Source organism: Strix aluco, chromosome 1, assembly GCF_031877795.1.
Source record: "Strix aluco isolate bStrAlu1 chromosome 1, bStrAlu1.hap1, whole genome shotgun sequence".
Taxonomy (NCBI): Eukaryota; Metazoa; Chordata; class Aves; order Strigiformes; family Strigidae; genus Strix; species Strix aluco.
Window position 1 is genome coordinate 5,595,698 of NC_133931.1, and position 22,110 is coordinate 5,617,807.

At 41.3% G+C, this 22,110-nt stretch overlaps 1 protein-coding gene across 1 annotated transcript in view; it reads left to right on the forward strand.

Annotated features, from left to right (window-relative positions):
• The window catches only part of COL22A1 (collagen type XXII alpha 1 chain), a 220,431-nt gene that overhangs the window by 36,621 nt on the left and 161,700 nt on the right, over positions 1–22,110 (forward strand). Inside the window, exon 3 of the mRNA XM_074830381.1 lies at positions 10,402–10,476. Within this exon, the coding sequence (XP_074686482.1) occupies positions 10,402–10,476 (75 nt within the window). The remainder of the gene's footprint in view (positions 1–10,401; positions 10,477–22,110) is intronic.

Consider the following 22,110-nt stretch of genomic DNA (forward strand, 5'->3'; position numbering starts at 1 on the left):
AAGTGTTTTGCAGATGCCAGAACTCCCTGTATTTCCCTTGTCCCTACTTAAATAGGATACAACATTTCTTGGCTGTGCGCTCAGCCCCTTTCCCACTTTCTTGTTTGAACTGAATGCATGTAGAAACTGGTGACCTGTGACCATAAAATGAATTTAGCATTTTTGCCCAAGAGGCTCCTTTTGATCTTTATTACAGAGCTCTTAGCAAAGGATGATATTTACGGGCTGTATCTAAACTAGTAACTGTAAATGTGGCCAGAAGCATTCCTGAGCAATGTAATGCCCTTATCTGCATCGGTGTCTGGCACATTTTGGCCCAAGTGACCTAATACTTTCTCGGAACATTTTTAGGGCCCAGATGGGTATTTATAATATACCAGGGAGTGTTCATGGTCAGCAGCTGCCTTGTTTTGGAGGCTAAGACCATTTGCTAGCATAGATGTGGGCTCGAACATGCCTTGGCCTCAGGAGGCACCCAACCATGCTTGTTTTAATTGGATGGGTGTAAATGTGGTGCCTTTGGTAGATGTCTAAGTTGGGAACCATGTGTCCTTGTGTTCCCCTGTAACCAATAGGAAGAGGGTAGCTTTTTCAGGGGTAAATCAGGGCACCTAAATTGGGTTTCTGCTCTGAATTGCCCTCTGAAGGAGTCAAAGAAGAGCATCCTCTTCACTGGGACCTTAAATGTACACTGCATGAACGCTCTCTGGGATATAATACATAGTAGTGGTTTTGCTCGCCCTCTATGTGGAATATGACATCTACTGAGCACTGCCAGGCACTGAATGTGTGGTTACTCAAAGAACCACATTTTCTGGCTGCTGTGCTGATAAAAGGGGAGAGAGCCCTGCAAATGCAGATATCTACACTCCCACTGCAGTGACTTGGGACCTACTCAGCAGCCAGGGTTTGTCTGAAGAGCAATTCAGCTGTGTGTTGGTGCATTTTTAGAATAATGTTTTAGTGGAAAAATGTGACAGCCTTGGGATGTTATGAGGAATAGGGTGGGCTGTAGTTGTGTTTGCTCAGTCTATGAGCTGTGTTGTGGGGAGGGTTTATTATTCCCTTTCCATTTCATCGTAAGCATTTATGAGGCTCATCACTGTGGTGACAGAGTGCCTTGGTGTGCCAATATGGAAACCTCATCCAGAATCAATGCAGGCATTATTTGAAGGAGAAAAGGCAGAATCCACCTTGGCTGCAGCAGCCATGAATGGGTGATTTTCACGGCACTGATGGACTTTAAAATTCACAGTGTGAAGATAGAGTGTGATTTCAGAAAGGAAGTGAGAATTTCATAAGGCATTAAACTGCAAGGTGGAATCATATAATTGCTGTGATGCTCTGTTTTACCTACACCTTGCTACCAATTATAATGTTAGTATAGAAGCAATTGCAGTATCATTACACTGTCAGTGCCACCACTGTAATTGAAAAATATGCCATTTTTTTTCCTTACAAATTTGTTACCAAGGATGGGTGCCACTTTAAGGGTTGGTTCATTTGCTGGGAAAGAACATCTGACAATGAACATTTGCAAAAAGTATTTAGTGAATATGGTCAGAGCGTGGAGGTATTCTTTTAAAAGAAGTATTTTTCAAAGAGTTGGGGAAAAAAAAGTTAAATGTTAAGGCTTCATAATGGTCTGTGTACAATATTTTATTAAAGAAAAAAAGAACAAATAAAGGTAGTGCTATATATAGGAGTCACTTTCGCCATCAACTGACTGCAGGGAGTTAAGTGTGCTGAGGAACTGCTGCACAGCGAACCGTCTAAGTAATTGAAGAGCAGAGCTAATGGGGTCTGAGAAAGCTCCTCTGAGAAACTACTTTCATGAAATCTTTTTAACTTTAAGAAAAATTTTCTCACCAAGCCTTTCCCCTTTAAGTGTAGGCTTTGATGGGAAAATTTGTTTCAGTGTAGAAAAAGTTTGCAACATTAACTACAGAAAAAATGGAGCGTGCCCACCCCCCACCCCCCCCAATCCCCCAAATCTCTCCTTCTTGCAAGGTTATTATTGTTTAGCTCTGAAAAGCACACAAGATTCAGAGTTCATCTTTGGACAGTGGCTAAAGAATAGTTATTCCTTGCAAATATTTTGAAGTCTGGTCTAAAGTTTTGGGAGACAGCTTTTAATGAGGCCTGCATTTGCCAGACTATTTCCTTGTCCATGGATAGAATTTATGGTGGGCTAAATATTGCTGTCAGGGCATGAGCCAACTCAAATGTTTATGTTGAGAATATCACACTTCTTGAGAGAAAGTGGAGATTTTCTGTTGTGAGAATAGAATAATGATGGAGATGCAGGGAGTAGCAGAATCTCTGGCAAGGCACTGGGTGCTGCTGAGATTCTGGAATCCTAAAATTCTTAGTTTGGGGAAAAAAAAAAAAGAAACATGGTAATAAATAATGTTTGCTTTAACCTTCTTGTGTTTCTATTCTCACCTCTCTACTTTATTCTTGTGTAACTTGACAGCTACACGTGTTCAGCATTCATTATACACAAGTCCCTGGAGGAGCCCTTGGCAGCTGAGGGCTTACTTATTCTTGAAAGAATAAAAATGAAAATAAAGAAACAGTTCAAGCAGAGTCCTAAGGACAAAAGGATGGAGTGCTGGCAACTGGGTTTGTGTTTAGCACTTTACAGGGAAGGTTTCTCAACAGAAGGGCCTAAGGAGCAGCAAGATCACACCGTTCCTAGCCAGGGATCACTGTAACAGACAGCATACCACGACTTCAGCAAAACTCTCCAGGTGACGGAGTTGCTGTCAAAAGAGTGTTTTAGGGAGCAACTACTCAGGTTAGACTCATGGACAAGGCAGTTCTTCCAATAATTATGCTTCTCCTACAGTACAAATAGAAACTGAGATTCATAAACTTGTGGAGTGAAGGGGGAACACCATGGTCTGTCAGTGAGGGCTCCTGCAGCCCTGGCAGTTTCCCCATGTGGTACCTGCCCACTGGGTCTGGCTGAGTTCCTGCTGAGCCCCAAGGCAGATGTACGCATAGGCTGGATCTGGGGTTCTCAGTGGAGGGAGGGCCTCATGTCCTCCTCAGATAAAACAGTCCAGAGGTGGAAAAAGGAATTATCAGAAAGGAAAAAGTGCCTTATGGTTTTAGTCTGACTTGATTCAGTTTCAAGGGACAATTTGGCAGATGTAATAGCCCACTAACTACAGTGTAAAATCATTTCTCTGTTCTTTCTTTCTTTCTTTCTTTCTTTCTTTCTTTCTTTCTTTCTTTCTTTCTTTCTTTCTTTCTTTCTTTCCTTCCTTCCTTCCTTCCTTCCTTCCTTCCTTCCTTCCTTCCTTCCTTCCTTCCTTCCTTCCTTCCTTCCTTCCTTCCTTCCTTCCCTCTTTCCTTCTTTCCTTCTTTCCTTCCTTCTTTCCTTCTCTCTTTCTCTCTTTCTCTCTCTTTCTCTCTTTCTCTCTTTCCCTCTCTTTCCCTCTTTCCCTCTTTCCCTCTTTCCCTCTTTCCCTCTTCCTTCCTTCCTTCCTTCCTTCCTTCCTTCCTTCCTTCCTTCCTTCCTTCCTTCCTTCCTTCCTTCCTTCCTTCCTTCCTTCCTTCCTTCCTTCCTTCCTTCCTTCCTTCCTTCCTTCCCTCCTTCCCTCCTTCCCTCCTTCCCTCCTTCCCTCCTTCCTTTTCTCCACCACTCCCCCTGCCTCTTTCTCTCTGCTCTTCTCTTTCTCTTTTCCTTTCCCCTTTTTTCTATCCTTTTTTTTGACTTTCTTTTGAAATGGCTTGGAGGCAGAGACTTAAACTATCAGATCATTCACATTGTTCTTTTCCAAACTTGCAGCCCTATTATTACAGTTTCACGACAATATGTTATTAATGTTAATTTAATGCTAGTGAAAGTTCCTGAGCTGACATGCTCTTCTGACATGTCTCTTACAGTGCATATACTCTGTAAGACGTACTGTCTCTTATAATTTTAAAATATTTAACAGCTTAGGGATTTTTTCATAGGGAATGATAGGATGATATGTAAAATTCAGGCTTAAATCACTCATTATCATCAAACATATCTCAGTATGATTTGCTTACAGAAAAGGGTGTTATCTGCAGTTAGATCACTTTCAGAATACTACATTGTGCTTCCTTGAACAAGAAGCTCATACAAACCAAGTCAGTTTGTTTAGTGCTGAGGAGCATTTCATGGTTATAATTCAGAGGAGGATTTCATGGTCATATGAAGCAGGACAGAGTGCCACATATCCTTCAGGTTCTTACGCATATTTGTGATGGGAAACAACTCACTTAACTTTACCTGCTTTAAAATAAAGCATCTATTACAAAAGAGATACTCAAGTTTTGTCCATTTTCAGTGCAGAGAGTGGTGCATCCCATCCTAAAACTGGTGTCAAGACACCTGTAGAGGATGCTAAAATAACTCAGAATAGGTAAGAGTTTCTCAGTGCCCAATGTATTGCATCAGTTCTTGGTGTGTTCCCTCTGAAATGAAGCATTGCAAAGATCACAGTCTGTCTCTGACTAAGGGTACCTCCTGAGGGTGTATCCCTCAAGATGCTGGAGAAATTAAGCCCTTTGGGGTAATTTTAAGCTTTTCTGTCTATGTTCTCTAAATCACCACTTAGAAGAGGTTATTTATCTTTTTTGACTGTAAATAAAATGTAGGGAGAGTAGTCTTTCTATGCAAAAGCTAAACTTTATAAATGCTGATCCTAACTATCTGCTTTCATCAAAACCAAATAATACTCTACCAGGTGCACAATCACTATAAGATGTGTGAGCATCTTTTGAAAGCCTTCAGGATATGTTTTCCATAAGCAAATGTCCCCAGTCTTTGGAAATGATTGAATGCCTCTTTGACAGATACACGGTATCCATTTTTCTTGGAGATTCAATGGTCACTACGACTACAATAATTTTTCCCAATATTTTCTGTTGTTACTCATTTGTACGTAAGCAGCTCCCACAGCAGACATCTTATCAAATGTACCTCTGTTGCAGAGGACCTTGTAGGTTGAAGGACCTTGTAGGTTGGAGCAAGGAAGGAGTGGGATCAGGGTGGAAAAAACAGAGTCCTCGATGTGACATGTGCATCTCCTGTCAGTTCTGTGTGCCTGTGGTTATCCGTAAAGATCACCCCAGGAGTTGGGCAGGTAAAAATATGTTGTCCTTGAGTCATCAACAATACTTTTGGGAGGCTGAATTGGGTTTTGTCTTCTCTCACTGATGTAGGATCTGCAAACTGTTCTGAACAATTTGGAGATGTGTGAAAAAAGAGTGAAAAAGGAGGCTACAAGATTCAAACGGTTACCTTGCATTGAGTAAGTCATCTCCTGAGGAGTCTGTCTCTAGAGGAAGGGAATGAGGTTGCAGGTGACAGCCCTGAATGGACCTTCTGGTTGTAAGAAGCAAGTGACTAGGAGAATTTCACCAGCCAACCTAACAATACATACAGTCGTCTTCAGCAAGATTGGAATACTAGAGCATAACAATATTAAAAGAGAAGATACCTGGGAATCATAGAATCATAGAATAGTTTGGGTTGGAAGGGACTTTTAAAGGTCATCTAGTCCCACCAACCTGCAATAAGCAGGGATATCTTCAACTGGATCGAGTTGCTCAGAGCTCCATAGAACCTGGCCTTGAATGTTTCCAGGAATGGGACATCTACCACCTCTCTGGGCAACCTGGTCCAGTGTTTCACCACCCTCACTGTAAAAAATTTCTTCATTATATCTAGGCTAAATCTACCATCCTTTAGTTTAAAACCATTGCCCCTTGTCCTATCACAACAGGCCCTACTAAAAAGTTTGTCCCCATCTTTCTTTTAAGCACCCTTTAAGTACTGAAAGGCTGCAATAAGGTCTCCCTGGAGCCTTCCCTTGTCCAGGCAGAACAATCCCAACTCTCTCAGCCTTTCTTCACAGGAGAGGTGTCCATCCCTTTGATCATTTTTGTGGCCCTGCTCTGGACATGCTACAAGAGGTCTTTCCTGTGCTGAGGACCCCAGAGCTGGATGCAGTACTCCAGGAGCAGTCTTATGAGAGAGGAGTAGAGGGGCAGAATACACTCCCTTGACCTGCTGGCCTCACTTTTCTTGATGCAGCCCAGGATACAGTTGGCTTTTTGGGCTGTGAGCGCACATTGTCAGCTCACATCCAGTTTTTCATCCACCAGTACCCCCAAGTCCTTCTCATCAGGGCTGCTCCCAATCCATTAATGCCCCAGCCTGTATTGATACTGGGGGTTGCCCTGACCCATGTGCAGGACCTTGCACTTGGCCTTGTTGAATCTCATGAGATTCACATGGGCCCCCTTCTCAAGCTTGTCCAGGTCCCTCTGGATGGTGTCCCATAACTTAGACGTGTCAACCACACCACACAGCTTGGTGTCATCTACAAATTTTTATACATATAGCTTTGTAGTACAACACTAATTAAGGGCTTTGAAATGATGATAATGTATTGCTATTAAAAAATGAAAAAATTATTTATATGTATAGCTATGGATGAATTTGCCTGAGCTCTCTCACAAAAAAGTAATTATTGACATCTAAGCCAGTGAATAAAGTATAACAGAATGGGAATTATTATGTATCCCCATTCAAGGATTATAATTTTATGAGAAAGAGGTCATCTCTAACAAAACTAATTTCTTTCTGTGGAGAGTTACAGTTTGGTTGATATGGTAACTACCTAGATATAATACATTTGTTCTTAGGCATTGTTATTGCGTATTGAATGACATTTGCATTAAAAAGTAACACTCTACAATGGATTAAGAGCTGACTGATCTCATGTAGCAGGTGTCAGTGGAAACTCATCATTTCTAGTGCAGCTATAAAAGGGATATATAGCAGTTCTGGTGTTAATAAAATTTTCCATGAACCACATGCACATAAATGCAAAATCTTTGCTGATAAAATTTGTGGATAAAGCAAAGGATTGACAGAGTATTACATAAAATTGAGGACAAGGAAGCTGTTTTAAACAATATGTATTTGAAAGCAACTGCAACCTCATATAGATTTGAATGATGTGGGCGGTGAGGATGTAACAAGGAGCAGTGGCTGAAAGCTCAGGTCAGTCTGTTGTATCTTCTCTTTTGCGAATCTGTAAATGTTTACAAATTAGTAGAGCTGTAGCTGCAGTGCAGATTTTATTACTCTTTCTGCCTGTTGTGGTGGATGCTCATAGCTGCACGTCCTCCAAGCACTGTGAGTGTTTGCTCAAAGATTGGCCTGGCAGTAGCAGAAAGAATAGGCATAAACACTCTTCTTTGAAGTTAAAATGTTCAGGTCTATCAGGGATCTCACAGAAAGGCTCCAAAGGAGAGGAACAGCTTTTCTCTTGCCTTTCCTATCAGTATACCCCTGGGTGTAGCAATGAAACCTCATCACTAGTTGGGATGGATTGATGTGCTGTCCGTCTGTCACACTGATCCTTTGGACACAAGTAGCCGTGCTGCTAACTTGGATGGTAAAGCACTAACCTCTTTTGTGCCTCTGTGAATTATTCTGTAGCTGGAAAGTGAGCATTGCAATAATTTTCTTTATTTTGTGGACTATTGATGCTTGTGCCTTAGATGCAGACAGGAAGGGAGAAGCCAAAAGGAGCACAGGACATTTGTAAAATGAAAACCAAAGTGAGACCACAGTTCTTTAATAGGTAATAAGAGATTTAAAGGACAAAGCTGAAAGAAAAGCATAATATTAGTAACGCTGGCATTTCTATTTTTTGTGGCAGGACAGTTCTGCACTGAGGCCAAGCACATGAGTTTTCTGTATAGTCCTGGTTCCAAAACAGCATATAAAACTAGGAAGATTTTGCTACCTCATGCTTCCTTGCTAGGGTGCCATGGTTCTTTCTAATTGGACCTGGTGGAGGGTGGGTGATGTCATTAAAGACTGATGTGATAATTTATATATCTATAATTCAGGCATTACCTCCCTGTTGCATGAAGAGGTGTACTGCTGTTTTGTTCCTCCCTGTTTATCTCTCAGGAGTCCTGGGCAGCAGAGGTGAATGACATTTTGTCATTTTATTCATAACTTCCATTTGTTTACTCTTTATTTGGGGAAACTTTGCTCATTTTGATTTCTTAAGTGCCTTATTTTACTGTATAGCCATACATCTTCCAGTTCCAAGACTGGGGCTCAGAAGTGCTGTTTACTGCGCTGACTCAGTGCTTGTAACCAAAAGAGCATTTGTTGTTAACAAAACTGAGATTTAAAGGATCAGTATAACACCTGCACAGGGCTTCTGACACTTCTAAGCAAATCTTTTGTCAGTACAGCTTAGTTTTGAATTGGCATAGACATGGCCTAACTTTGGCTCTTGCAAGTCTTAACGGTTTAAAAATTTTTCAACTTTTAAAGTTCACCTAGCAGAGGAAAGCTTCCCTATTGTGTTGGGAAGTTGTGCAGACCTCTGATGGAGGGGGAACTACCACATGGTTTCACATGTCTAAAGTTAAGACATAAGAGTGTTTGAGTGAAATATCCTGTCTTTCAAACCAACAAGCATCAGGGAGCAAAAGAGACCTCTGGCTAAAATTTGCACAAAGTGACCCTGTGCATCAGTCAGTATTGGTTCCTGCTGTGGTGGAAAAAAAAAGTGACTACTCTGAATTTTATCTGTAGAAGCAGAAGCCCTAAAGATGGTCCAATGAAAATCTGAAATGCCCTGGATAACACACACTTGCATGAGTAATCAGTTTTTGGTCTCCCCCAGTGCTGCAGCAAAGGGGTGACTGAATATGTTTGACTGCTTTTGGTTGCTGTGTTGGCTGTTGGGGCTTCTGTCAATGGCTTGTACGTTCCCCTTTCTTTCCACTGAGCTGAGAGAGCCTCATCTGTAGCTGATAATCTGGACCGTAACTTCATTAGCACAATAAAACAGGAAATATATCTGATTTCATTGCTAGGCTTAACAAAACGTTGTGGAATATTAGGTTTTTTACTGAGAATCATGAAGCTGGAAGAGAGAGATAGGGCCAGCAATGTCCTCAGAAAAGTCATTTTTATCTCATGATTTTGGATGTAGCTTCACAAACACTTCAAGGTAAACCTGCTGTAGAAGGCTTCAGAGAGTCCTGTGAGATTATGCCCCATTGGTAAGGGCACTGCCTGGGCTTGGGTCACCTTCGGCTCCTGGCCCCTATCCCTTACGGAGCAGTTGGCCCTTGCTGCTCCTTTACAAGCACAACAATTAATGATACTGAAGGAATAACATAGTAAACACCAGGTGGAGATGATGCTAGCTACCATATGCATCAAGATGAATATTGCAACTGCAGAGAATATGTGTATTATCATGTCTGCAACTAGGCAAATGAAGGAATGGGATTGGCTGTCCTCACCTGATTGTTTTTTAAATCAGGGAAAGGGCATAAACGTGCGGCTGTACAAGCTGTGAGAAGTCAGGGGTTCGTTTTTATATTCTCATTAAACTGATTCCTTGAGCTACCTCTCCCCATTGTTTACAAGTGTGCAATTACCTATTGATCTGGGAAAACAAAGTATAAATAAATGTTACTTCAAAGATATGTCAGGAAAGAGGTAGATAGGTAAACAGTTCTCTCCAGAAAAGCATTTACTTGTGATTGTGGTGACACTAACTGAGAGCATGAGAAATGGCTGACAAAGGCTGGGTATTTTCATGACTTATTTGAAACCTCTGTGTAGGGGTGAATATTCTTCAAAATTTTAGTCATATTTAACTCTGCTTTCTGCTTGAACAGACTCAAGGAGCAGACACATAAATTGTCATGGTCCTGGAGGAGTGTTAACAGGGGAATCACAGGTAATCCAGTAAGATACAAGAGGGTGGGCTTCATGTTTTGTCTCTGACCTTGGTATGACTCAAGTCACTTCATCCTTCTGTGCTCTGGATTCCCTTTCCTGTTTTAGCACTTCAGGTCTGACGTTTTTCTGAGTAGGAGCTGTCCTTTCTGAACAATTTGGGCAGCACCCCAATGTCAGCTGGGCCTTCAGAACTTCCCTTCCAACCAATCTGAGAGTGGAGTCATATTCTATATTTTCATAGGTTTTTGTGACTTTCATGCAGGTTTACAGACCGGTGAAAGAGAAAAACCCAGAGTGATGTCCTAGCTGAGGAAAAGGCTTGGCTCATCTATGCTGTTTGGCTTCTTGGCTGGCCAGTCAGCAACAAGTGGCTTAAAACCAAATGTAGTGTATTGGGTCTCTTGCCCAGCATGTGGTTAGGGGATAGGATAGAGGAAGGATATTTAGCACATGCAAAGACTGGGAAGAGAATTATCGCTGTAGGACCATGTGCAAGTGTTGGATTTTTTCCAGGAGATCAGCCTTTGTTAGTTCCAAAATTATTTTTGTTCTGGAAGCTTTGTTAGCTTCTAAAATTAAGTGTTTACATGTGATAATTCTGTACTGGTTCATTTGCTTTTCAGATGTCCTGTGCCCAAATGTCCACGTGGAAGGAGATCGATTCAAACACACCAGTGGGGGGACTGATGAGATTCCAGGTAAAGAGACACACTTTTCTGCTCTATATCTGGGTATTGAAATAGTATAACTGTATGTTTCTAGTGTGATGTTCTGATTCATTACCCCTCTCCTAGTTGGCATTTTCTTAATCCAACACATATTCAGTGGTGGAGAAGTATATTAGAAACTGCGGGGCTGGAAAAGAGTTATCTGTTGACAGTCGACAGCAAATTAATCGTGAGCTTTCTTTTGATACGACAACAAATTAAAAAGCTAGTGGAGCTTAGTGCAGTAGATAGAGGAATGCAATAAGTCTTGGAGATTACTTTTTTTTTACCACTCCACATTTGATGAAATTTAATGTCCATTAATTTGATCCGTGATTATTGTGAGATGTCCAAGCAGATGGAAATTACCACTGAAGAAATGCTTACATATGTGTATATAATAATAATTTTAAAAAAATGGATAAAAAGTCCCACGAAGAACCATCTTTTCTGAAACACTGGTGAAAGATCAGGAGGAAAGCTAGTGTGGTGATATCTCTGCTTTTCTGAGTGCTGATATATCTTTCCAGCCAGCTGAAGGACTTAATCTGTCAGATATATGCGTGGGTTGCGCCTCTTTTCTAGCCCCCCAAGACTGTTTGAGCTGTTGGCAGAGAAAACCTGCCCATCAAGGATGTACTAGGAATATCTGTGACTGACCCAAGAACATAAGTCACTGCAGTGGGAGGCTGGAGGTTCTTCTGCAACTTGATTATGAGTAGAAATGGTCAAGGTCTGACAGCTCTGCTTACTCGCTCAGAGTTTCTTCATTGGGGGATTTTCACTGCCTGCACAAAGTATCCGTTCCAACTGTGCTGTCTGTAGGCAGCTATTTTGGCTGCAGTCTGATTACATCTAAGCCTGTGATAATGCTGGGTGGTAACATCTTTTCTGGTTGTTAGACCCAAACATCCATTTTCAACTGCTATTGCTAGGTCTTGCATTAACCTGTTCTGACAGTCTTCCTGTCACTGGGCTGTGCAAACAGTGGAGCTACTCAGCAAATAGCTCTGCTGGTTCTGAATGAACCAATTTCCACTGCGGAAGCTGCAGCTCAAAATGAGTAGGAGGATAGTGTCCCTCCTCAGATGATCATCTTCTATGTGATCCTTCCCAGAAGAATGGAGTTGCAAATGACTGCCTATGTCTAGTTCATATTTATCTGAATTTTAATTCAAGTGCTAATTAATGGACTCTATGCTTTTATCTGATGTCAAAAATATGTCTTCTGTTGAGCAGTGTAAAGGACAAGAATCCCAATTCAGGTCTGGCTCAAAAGTTTTGAGTAATGTGACATGTAGATTCATATATATATGTATATTTATATATGTATATACATACGCTTATGCTCTTCTGTATAGTTTTTAGCTTATTTTTCTTTTTACCTTCAAATCCCATTCCCTCCTAGAAAACAAGTCAATATTCAGCATTTTAACTTAAAAAATGACTTTGCTGTCTTAGATCTGTAGACTAGTTCAGGTGGAAAGGGTCCTATGGAAATCATGTTGTCCAATCTCAAAGCAGAGCCTACTTCGAAGTTAAGTCCACTTTGAAGTTAGAACAGGTTGTCCAGGACCTTGTACAGTTGAGTTTTGAGTATCTTCAAAGATGGACGTACCATGGGTCTTCTGGGAAACTGTTCCAGTTTTAGTCATTATCACACTGAATATTTTTTTTCTCTAATATCTAAACAGAATTTAACTTACCGCAACATGTCTGTTCCCCTGGTTAGACTGATAGCATAGGGCTGTCACTTATTTGACCTAGGGAACCTCTGTTCACTGTACAGTGTAAATGTTCACTGTGCCATGCAGTGACTTAATAACAGGATTGTTACAGTATTTAATTAAAGTGACATCTCTGGCCCCTCTCCGCCAACACGAGAGGATTTGTGCAAGGCTCCTGATTGCTCCTATATGGTGAGACAATAACGATTTCTTTCTCCTCCTGTTCCTGGTAATTAAGTAAATGTACGCCTCTTTGGAAAAAAATAAATGGATATTCTGGGTCTGCTAATGGTCATTGTGCTGCTGGAGGTGGATCAGTATAGGACCAAAATGCTGTTCCACTCCTTATTTACTCCTTACATACTCTATAGCATTTTCTGAAGACTCTGGCCCCTGGGCCCAATTCAAACAGAAAATTGCTGCCTTCTCCCAGCTAAGGTAGCTGAAAAATTTATGTCGACTTAGTGCGCGGTGTTTTCTCTTCCAAAAGGGTGTGTTGTGCTGTTAGTTGTTGCTGAAAGGCTTTTGTATTCTGCCCCAAAGAGGACAGCACTGCAGTTTTGAGGAGCAGCCTTCTTCCTGCTCCCTCACACTTGTAAGCATAGTTCAGCTCTGGGATTTCTGTGGGTTCACTGGTGACAGCCCTGAAGGGGAGGCTGTTCCTCTGCTACCCAGGTCCTCATATGTTCAAGGATTTGAAGTTAACACCTGTGTCTTCTGCTCTGCTTGGAAGCTTAATGACAACCAAAATTGATCCTTGCGCAGTAGGCTCCTCACACAGAACTTCATAGCTACATCTTGCACAAGCTTATTTCTAGATAGATGCAAAGTGCAGCACCATGGAGTGGAAGTTGCAGTAAATCTCATTTTGGGGACAGGGAAGACTGGGTTAAAAGGCTTCTCAGATTAAACACCTCTTTTCTCTCTCGGAGAGGGACAAGACATCAGAATTGAAGGTAAGAGGGACAAAAGTCTTTCTGGGGATGTTTTTTCATATATTTTTATTGGGTGAAATTCACCAGCAGATGACACAGGCAGTTATTTCACAGAGAACATCACCAATGCCAGTGCTTTCTTGTATACCCTACCTGCATACAAGTTATAGCCTGACTCCACTACCTTTAAGTCTGTGTCTGCAGTTAAATGAGTGTGAATTGAGTCACTCTAGATTAGTAGAAGTAAAAATAGAAGCTAAATCATAAAATGAGCTATACAAGTACAAACTTTGGGAGATGAAGGGAACCGGTGATGTGACTAAGAGATGGAAGATGTGTGGGATTCTGTTAAGTCAGATGCTGAGAGTATGTATGAGTGAGGGTAGGGAGGATGGCTCCATGCATAATCAAATGAATAACTGCATCAAAAAACACATTATGAGCTGGAGGGGAGCCAACAGACTAAACCGATACTTTCCTTTTAAAAGGCAGGTGATTTTTTTCTTTAGATAAACAGAACTAAGTAAATCTCATCTATCTGGACTTCAGCAAGCATTTGTTGGAGTACTGTATTGAAAGTCACTGCTAAAGTGAAAATGGTAGAGATTAATAATCGTTGTAAAGTGAGCCAGAAACTGGCTAGCAGAGAGATAATGATGAAGTTGCTAGGAAAGGGAATAACAAGTCAGAGCGCAGACAGTGGTGGACGTCTTCAGGGTCCAGTTTTAGGTCTAATCTTCTCTGTGAGTTTCCACTATATAGATTGGGATCAGAATATTGTTGAAAGAGGAGCTGGTTGGCCTCAAAACCTGGGATTTTTTCCAACTGACTTGGGACTATTAGTTTAAAAGTCCTGTTGTGGTACGTATGGGTCAGTAACAGGACTTTGTGCTATAAACTCATACTCTGGAAACTGATGATGTCATAGTCCGCAAAAGTTTGTAAGTCACAGTGCTGTACAGCTGGGGAAAAAGGCAAAGATCATTACTACATGAGGTAAAGCAGGTCTTGTAGAGATAGGGAAAAATTCATGAAAGTGGACAGGGTTTTGGTTACTGCTTATCTAGAAAAGTGTGCTCAGACCTCCTCAGCTCAGGAAAGATGGATTCAGCCTCCAGGAGCTATTAGTGTGTTCAGGAGCCAGAGAGACTATTTTCAAACAGGAGATTAAAAAAATGGGTTTGGTTAATCTTGCAGTGTGCAGGTGGAAAGGGGAGATACTATTGCTTTCTGCAAATAGATCAGGGGAATAGCAGAAGGGAGATAGGGGAATCATTCAAGCTAAAGGACAAAGAGTATAATAAGAAATGGGTATCAACTGTTTAAGAGATACATTCAAGACATTAGAAGAGGTTTCAAACTGTCAGAGATATGAAGTACTGGAACAAGTGGTGAAGTAGTAGTAATGGAGACAAATAAACAGTGATGGACAGTCATGAGTCCTCTCATAGCAGAGGATTGTTCTCTATGACCCTCTGATATCATAGCATTTAAATAAAAAATCACTATCTCTAGCATTCAGTAAGGGCTGCCACAGTGAAATAGGATTGCATGGGGTAAGAATATATAGGCACCTTTACTCTACTACTGATACAAATTTTGGCAGTGAAGTGAAGCAGCATCTGCTTAGCAGTTCATAATGCGTAAATTCAGAATGTAAATGTTGCTGCGTGCATTAGAAATCACACAGGGAATTTTGAAAGAAAGCGAGAAATCTGGTTAGAATGCCAGGATAAACACTGTTTCTCTTCCAGAAAGTCTGATATTTTAAAGCAATGCTTGACGACACTTTGAACAAAGTTCTTACAGCATCCTTGTAGGTACCATGTTTTCTTTTTATCAAGTAGAGAAATGAAGACAAAAGAGGGTTTAACTCATCTGCCCTGAAGTATTCAAAATAAAACCCCAGTTGTAATCCTTATCTCTTAGATTGCTGAATTGTTGTTTTGGTTCCGTCAGCATTTAACAAAGGATCATGGCCTACTATTAATCATGACCAGGCAGGAAAACACAGTGATAACATTTTACACCCTGAAGATGTCCCCCTTGTGTATTTTTATGAACCACTCTATTGCATTGAAACAACACATGAAAGTTATTGAAAATGAATTATACTTCTTGAGTTTTTAAAACTTCACATTTGAATTATTTGTATTTTAAACTAGACCTACAGGACATGGGATTTGGTTGCTGAAATCTGGATGATGTCTAGAATTAAAAATGGCTTGAGCTCTAGTCCTCAACATTATCCACCAGAGCAGATAATACTCCTCAACAGACACTGACTGCTGTTTTCAGAGGCAATCTGCCACAGAAGTAAAGGAAGACTTGAAATGATATCCATAAGTGCTAAGCAAAATTAAGGATACTTCCAGCCACTACATCACATTATACATCTCATACAAGCCACACTGGATGGTGTTAATGGGGCAAGGAGGGAACATAAAAACCATGACTCTAACTCCTAAGTAGTCACAAAGGCTGTGTGTATGAAGAACAGGAGAAATTGCATTATGGCTTGTACCACAAATTGACCTCAGCCTCTAACTCTCTTCCCCGTCTCAGAAACCTCCATGCGCAAATGAGCAAAATGCCAGTGTATTTATGACCTCTGTGTTTTTCTGTAGCTCTATAAAGGATGTTTGGGCATTTTACGATAGAGGCACTGGTTGTAAAACTAGTATCCTACAATTATAGACTGCAGTGGCTGGGTTTAACTGTCAGCATGTCTCCAGTGTCCTGCAGTTTGCAGCACAGGGTTCACATTCCAGAGATGCCAGTGACTCACCAGCTAATTATAATATCCCTGGGACTATTTATATTTGCCCAGTAAAACACATGGTAGCAGGAGGAAATTGGAGTGTCCAGGCTGTTGAACCTGCAGAACAAGCACATTAGACCCATGTCCTCTGGGGAACAAAAGCATTTTTGTGGTGCCTGTGTGATGGGCATTTTTACCTCCCTTTGCACTTGGAAGTCTGTATTGCCCCTCTCAGAGTCTCCTTGGGAAGCCCCTGAGAGACAAGTGGAAAATGCACAAGTAATAAAAGAGTAATTAGCACTGACTTGAGTGCTGATGTTCTTCATTCTCTAAGGATCTGGAAAGCTGAATGTGAACTGGGGTTCCTGAGACACATACATCTGGCTATAGCTGCTGTATATCCATGAGAAGTAAACAGGGAAAGTAGCAGCTGACCTGTACCTATAGTCCTAAGAGTCATTTCAGTCTCCTGTAAACTGGAGACAATGTCTGGACTTGTGCCATGGAGTGGATTTGTCCTCTGGGCTGGTAGGTGGGATTTGTTCAGTGCAGGTGACCTTACGAGTCTCTTTTAGCTTTGCTTTCTAGGAGTCTCTCTACTGTGCAATAGCTAATCTCATTATAGCCAAGATCATTGCACTTAAAATATCTTTGAAGTTTTTCAGAGGTTGCCAAATGATTCACCCATGTTCAAGGATATTTTAATACCACGTAAGTCCAAGAAAACCAGGTCAAGCAATCATCTATGACTTCTAAGTGTAGTCATTGCAGTCCTATGGGCTAGCTCTAACCTGCACATTAGATGTGCGCTGTGGCAAGCCCGGTGTCCAGGTCCCCCAGATATCCAGCGTGGGGACCTGTGGTTGTTTCTTTTGGGCTTATGTACCAAGGAATTCCCCTGCTGCAGAAACCAAAGGATTGGGAAGTAGAAGTGTGTAGTCACCCCAACAGGGGTAGGGTGCCACCAAATGTGCATCTGGATTAGAAGCCTGGAAAAGCTCAAGCATCCTGCAGAATACAAATAACCCCGCTCTCATCAACAGAGCTGGGTTGAGGAGTTCCTTGAATTAAAACCCCATGTTTTAAATTAATCTTTTTCCTAGTATGGTCAGAGATGTAGCTATTACCCAACATTCTGGATCTCAGTGGACTTCTGGCACTGTGAATGACCTGACCAGCACTAGGCATCAGATCTGCATTGGGGCAGGTAGCCTGGCTGAGCTGCTTAATGGCAGTGTGAAACATGGAGAACAAATGCTGAAATTACTTTAGAGTCTGCTACTGCAGGAAGAAAACTGGTAACAGCTGAGCAGTCCCTGTGAAAGACTTTCCCTGGTCTGAATCCCAGCAGCAACAAATTCTGACTTCTGCATTCACATAAAAGACTTAACAAGGGTTAACCATGCACAGGAATGTGCACACAAAGTATTCAGATCTACCTGCATATTAAAAAAATAAAAATAAGTCTACCCCAAATGCTTTTTTTTTTATGTAGCACTATTTACTTTCTCCCAGAAGTTAAACAAGCCATGATTTTTTCTTATTGCAGTGCACGTGAGGTTGATGAAAAGGAAATAAATTAATTCGATTTTTAACTATTTGTAGCCCAAGAAGCAACCAGTCCTTTGGCTATAAGAAGGGTAATAGATTGGCTTACCATGAGGTACTTCCAGATATTTCTCGGTCCAAATATTTTAGATTAATTCTATTCTATTCTATTAATTCTATTCAGAAAGACATTCCTGCAAAAGAGGGGCCTGGATATACCATCCCATAAATTCTTCATCAGTGCAAGCTTTTTGGCCATTATGCACACATGATGGGAAGAAGGCACATACACAATTTCAATAAATACCTCCTAACACTTGGAGTTAAATCAGCCCGTCTGATGTGAGTGGTCCCTGATAACAGCTCTGGCCAGGTTTTTGTGTACTTACGTAGGTCTAATTTGTTTTGTACTGATCATCTGGCATAAAGGAACCACTACAGTCTCTTAGAGAGCAGTCCCTACCTGCTTTCATAATAGGCCTTGTTTGTAGCACCTGAAATTAATGGGAATATTTTTATTTTCATGAGTCGCACCTTGATGGGGTTTTCTTATAGCCCAGATAGTAGCATTACAAGGAGAATCTAGCAGGTTATGTCTTAGTAAGGTGTTTTTCCTTAAATACCTTTTCTTACCCTAAAAATAATACTAGCCTCTTGTATGAGCAAGCAGTAAGAATTGTTGGTACTTATGTTGATTTCATCAGTCCTGTCACTCTGCTCTCACAAACTTATCCACTGTCATTTTTCTCAGCTATATGTGTAGAGTCCTCTTGGGTGCTACCAACAAAACCTTTATTCAAAGAAGTGTAGGGTCCTCCCCCCTCCACTGTTATCCCAAGTGATGAGTTTGCAGTTCTGCCATTTTATGGATTTCCAGAGGAACACAGAGCACCTTAGGGCCCGAGGAACTCAAAAGAGAACTTCAAAATAGAGGGACTAATTAAAATCAGAACATAATACAAATACTCCTGGTAAGTTCAGCTGGTGCAAGACTATCTGGCATACAAGGACATCAAAGGAATAATGAACCTCTGTTTAATCTTGTAAATCACTGAAGCAGGAAAGGAGCTGAAAGAGGGCCCATGGCACTAAGCCAAATGTCTATCACTGAGAAAATGGAGAATGACTTCAGCACAGAAAAACCTTCAGTAATGAGGCAAAGAGTTCAGTGTCAAAACCAGCTTTCAGTGTTGTTCAGTATGCCACTAGCAACTGTCCGAAAACTGAGAGGCAAAAGGGTAAGAGTAGACTGATGTAAATAAACAGAACAATGCATCAAATGAAGTGATGTGTTATTAACATGAGATCAGGTGTTGGAAGGTGCTGCCTCAGAGGCAGCCAATGTAGACATGTATTTATTTCCTGTTTCTACAGCAGGCTGGGGATTAGGTTACAACAGCCCTTTCCACCAGGTGGGATGGCTATAACTGTATTCATTTGTTTGCTTGTGGTTTTGACCTCTCTCTCTCTCTCTTTCTCTCATACTGTGCGTTTGGACTAATTTTCTTTCTGGTTTTATATCCCTTTCATCTTTCCTGAAGTGTTATCTTTCCCATGTAAGGGTACCAAGTGCTATGCTGATGTCGACTTGCTCTTCTCCCACAATCTGTCTTATCTGTTTTTGACTGAAGCTTTAGGCTGATGTTTCTGAAACAGAGTGGCCCATAGTTCAACCTGGTGACCACCTGCTCACCTGCCTCACTGCCTCCTGATGCTTGCTTCTTTTTGAGGTGTAAGTGTGTGATATACCTCAAGCAATGCCCCTGACCTTGATAATCCCAAATATGGATTGGTGCTCGAGCTGAGATCAAGCTCTTTTTGTGATCTGCATGGGATTCCTGTGGTGCTTGTTTGCAAGCACCAGGAAAATGTATAAATTGTGTCTCCCAAGTGTTGTGATGCGAAGGAAGCAAACCAGGATCAGTACACCAACAGCCTGAGTGGTGGCATTGTGTACTGGGGGTAAATCAGGTCTATTACTGTTACAGAACTGATACCATCTAAAGGGTCCTCTAAACCACTTTATGGAGTGTCACCTAGAAGGTAGTAGGCTTGCTGGAATATACCTTCTTCATGCTGGCGTAAGAGCTGCTCTGTGTGCTTCAACAAAACCTCATTATTAGCTTAAGCTCTTAGCTGCTCTCCTCACTGAAATCTGGTGGATCTGGTGAGAAGGAAGTCAGACCAGCACAAAGTGCTGCTTAAATCCCAACCATAACATCTGTGGAAAGAAAGGGCAACTGGTTAATAGCAAGAACCTCTTTAAAACACTCTTGAGGCCCTTTAATCTATAGGCTTTGGAAAATTTTATAGTTCCAAAATTCCCTTGCAAGCTGCTTGTAAAATATAGCAAATTAATTCTTTTAATGGCTTGTGCAACCCCTTTACTCACCACACTACTTCATGCAGGGCTTGTGGGCTGCCAGTAAATCTCTCTGGATTGTTTCTCCAGAGGTGCGGTCCTTAATGCTTTGGGAATAAATCAGATAATCACTGCTGGCTGATGATGCTGAATCAAACCGTTGAGCTGGGAGTGCCTGATGTGGGGTGAATTATCCATGCAAAAATAAGCTTCTGTGTTTTCTGTCTTTGATGGAGAGGTGAACTAGAGGGGAATAAACAGTGCGAGATGACAGAATTCTTATCCGTTGTAAGTCTTTGGAAATCAGTTCTTTTGACAGCCAGAGAGTTTAAAAAAATTAGTCCAACAAAATACTTTCTTTCAAGCCCCTTTTTACAATCATTCACAATGAGACAGGTCTAAACACTATCTTTGCTGCAGGACTCTGACCTTACCTGTTGTCTAGATTATCACAAGCCAACAAGTGACATCTCTGTGCCCCACAGGGATGCTGGGACAATGTGAAGATATAGTGTCTTGCTGCTTTGACATTGACCCCAGGGTTGTTATCATAGACATTTCACCAACTCAAGCAGCTGGTCATCAAGAAAGAGGAAAAGGACTTTCTGACTGCCTCCTGCCAGCATGCCAGGAAGACTAGGACATTGAAGGATGATAGCATCAGTATGCACCTCACATCCTTCTAAATACTACTTCTTGTTGCCAAGTGGAACTATGATTGGGGCAGTGATGTACTGATATGGATGTAGGTAATTTTAATGTGGTGGAAGAGCCTTGGAGATGGAGACTTCAGTGAGCTCTTAAAAATATCCTTAATATCTGATGCTCTGTCAGCTCTTGCCAGGATTTCCTTTCCTGTGGAGGAAGGAATGTCAGGAACAGCAAAAAATGCTGTAGCAGATGATGGATACTATAACAATAACAGCAACACATGTTGAATAAAGTAGTAAGTCTCCCCTTCAAGGTTTGGACATTTTTACTTCAATCCCAGCCCTGAACTGAGACACATCTTGGTTGTCCAGAAATAGCTGGTTTCAGCCTAGAGCATTGTGGAAGATAAGGATGACAAAGGTTTCGATATGGTAGAAGAAAAATACCCCTCATCTACATTCTGACTTAAAGTAACTAATTGCCAGACATAGCTGGTTAAATGCACTATTTAGCTTCAGAATATGGCATGATAACATTTTTTTTCTGTTATTTTTAATTATATATTAGCACAGAAAGTACCTAAGACAGGTAACAAAACTGAGGACTATTTATAGTAGTAATAGCTTTGCAGACCATACTAGAGGAATTGAAAGGGATGTTCAGGATCTAGTGAGCATGCAGGCTCTTCCTTGTCAGCACAGGCAATCCATGAAAGCTTAACTTTCCAGACTGCAGAAATGTTAGGCAAGAAAATTGATAAGATCTTGTATTTGCTGAAAGGCTCCCGAGTGATACTGTTCTTCCTAGGAATTTATACACTCCTCTAGTCTACCATAAAGTTTATTGCCATTGACCTCCCTCTAGTAAAAGTAACATATGCTGTTTTATCACAGGCAATACAGATTGCTATTTTCAGAAGTCTCTGAGAACCAGTAGCTGATGACAACCTCCCTGACCTTGGTTATTGGTGATACTCCATCAAAACATTAACAAGGCTGATAGTTCATCTGAGAGTTTAAGCAAGACCAGAGTATGGAGCATTTCCTGCAAAAGCTGCTTTGTTTTATGTTAGTGCTTGTGGCTGGAAATCCACAATCCAGACACATCACCTGAGGCTCTGATGGCCAGTGCCTTTCCTGATTCCTCTCTCACCTGCTTTCCACATTTCTCTCCAGGCCACTGTCTCACCAGAAACTTTCACAGTTAGAAGTAGCCCAGAAGTTCCCCCTGTGAGTGTTACCTTGGGCTCCTTGGGAATGCAAAGCAGGACACTTTTCTCAGAAGGTTTCTTTAGGCTAAAGAAGAAGTTAATGGCTCTGTCCTACTTTGAGAAGACTTTCCAAATGTGCACACAGCCATGTTTTCTATTAAAATTTCCTTTTGTTGCTATGGTTTACTGGGTTTGGGTGCTCTTTTTATTTTGGGGGATTTCTTGCCCCTGAACACAGGACAGACAGGAAAATGTCAACATGCACACTAGCTGCCACGATGCTGTCCATATCAGATCCTTAATGGAGTCAGGCAGAAATCCAGCTCATACTCAGGGCAACCAACCATGGCCCCTTTAGTCTGGTCTTGAAATAATTACCTTGAAACAAAAGGACCACTGGACAAGTACAGGGCTGTTTGATTGTCCTTTGG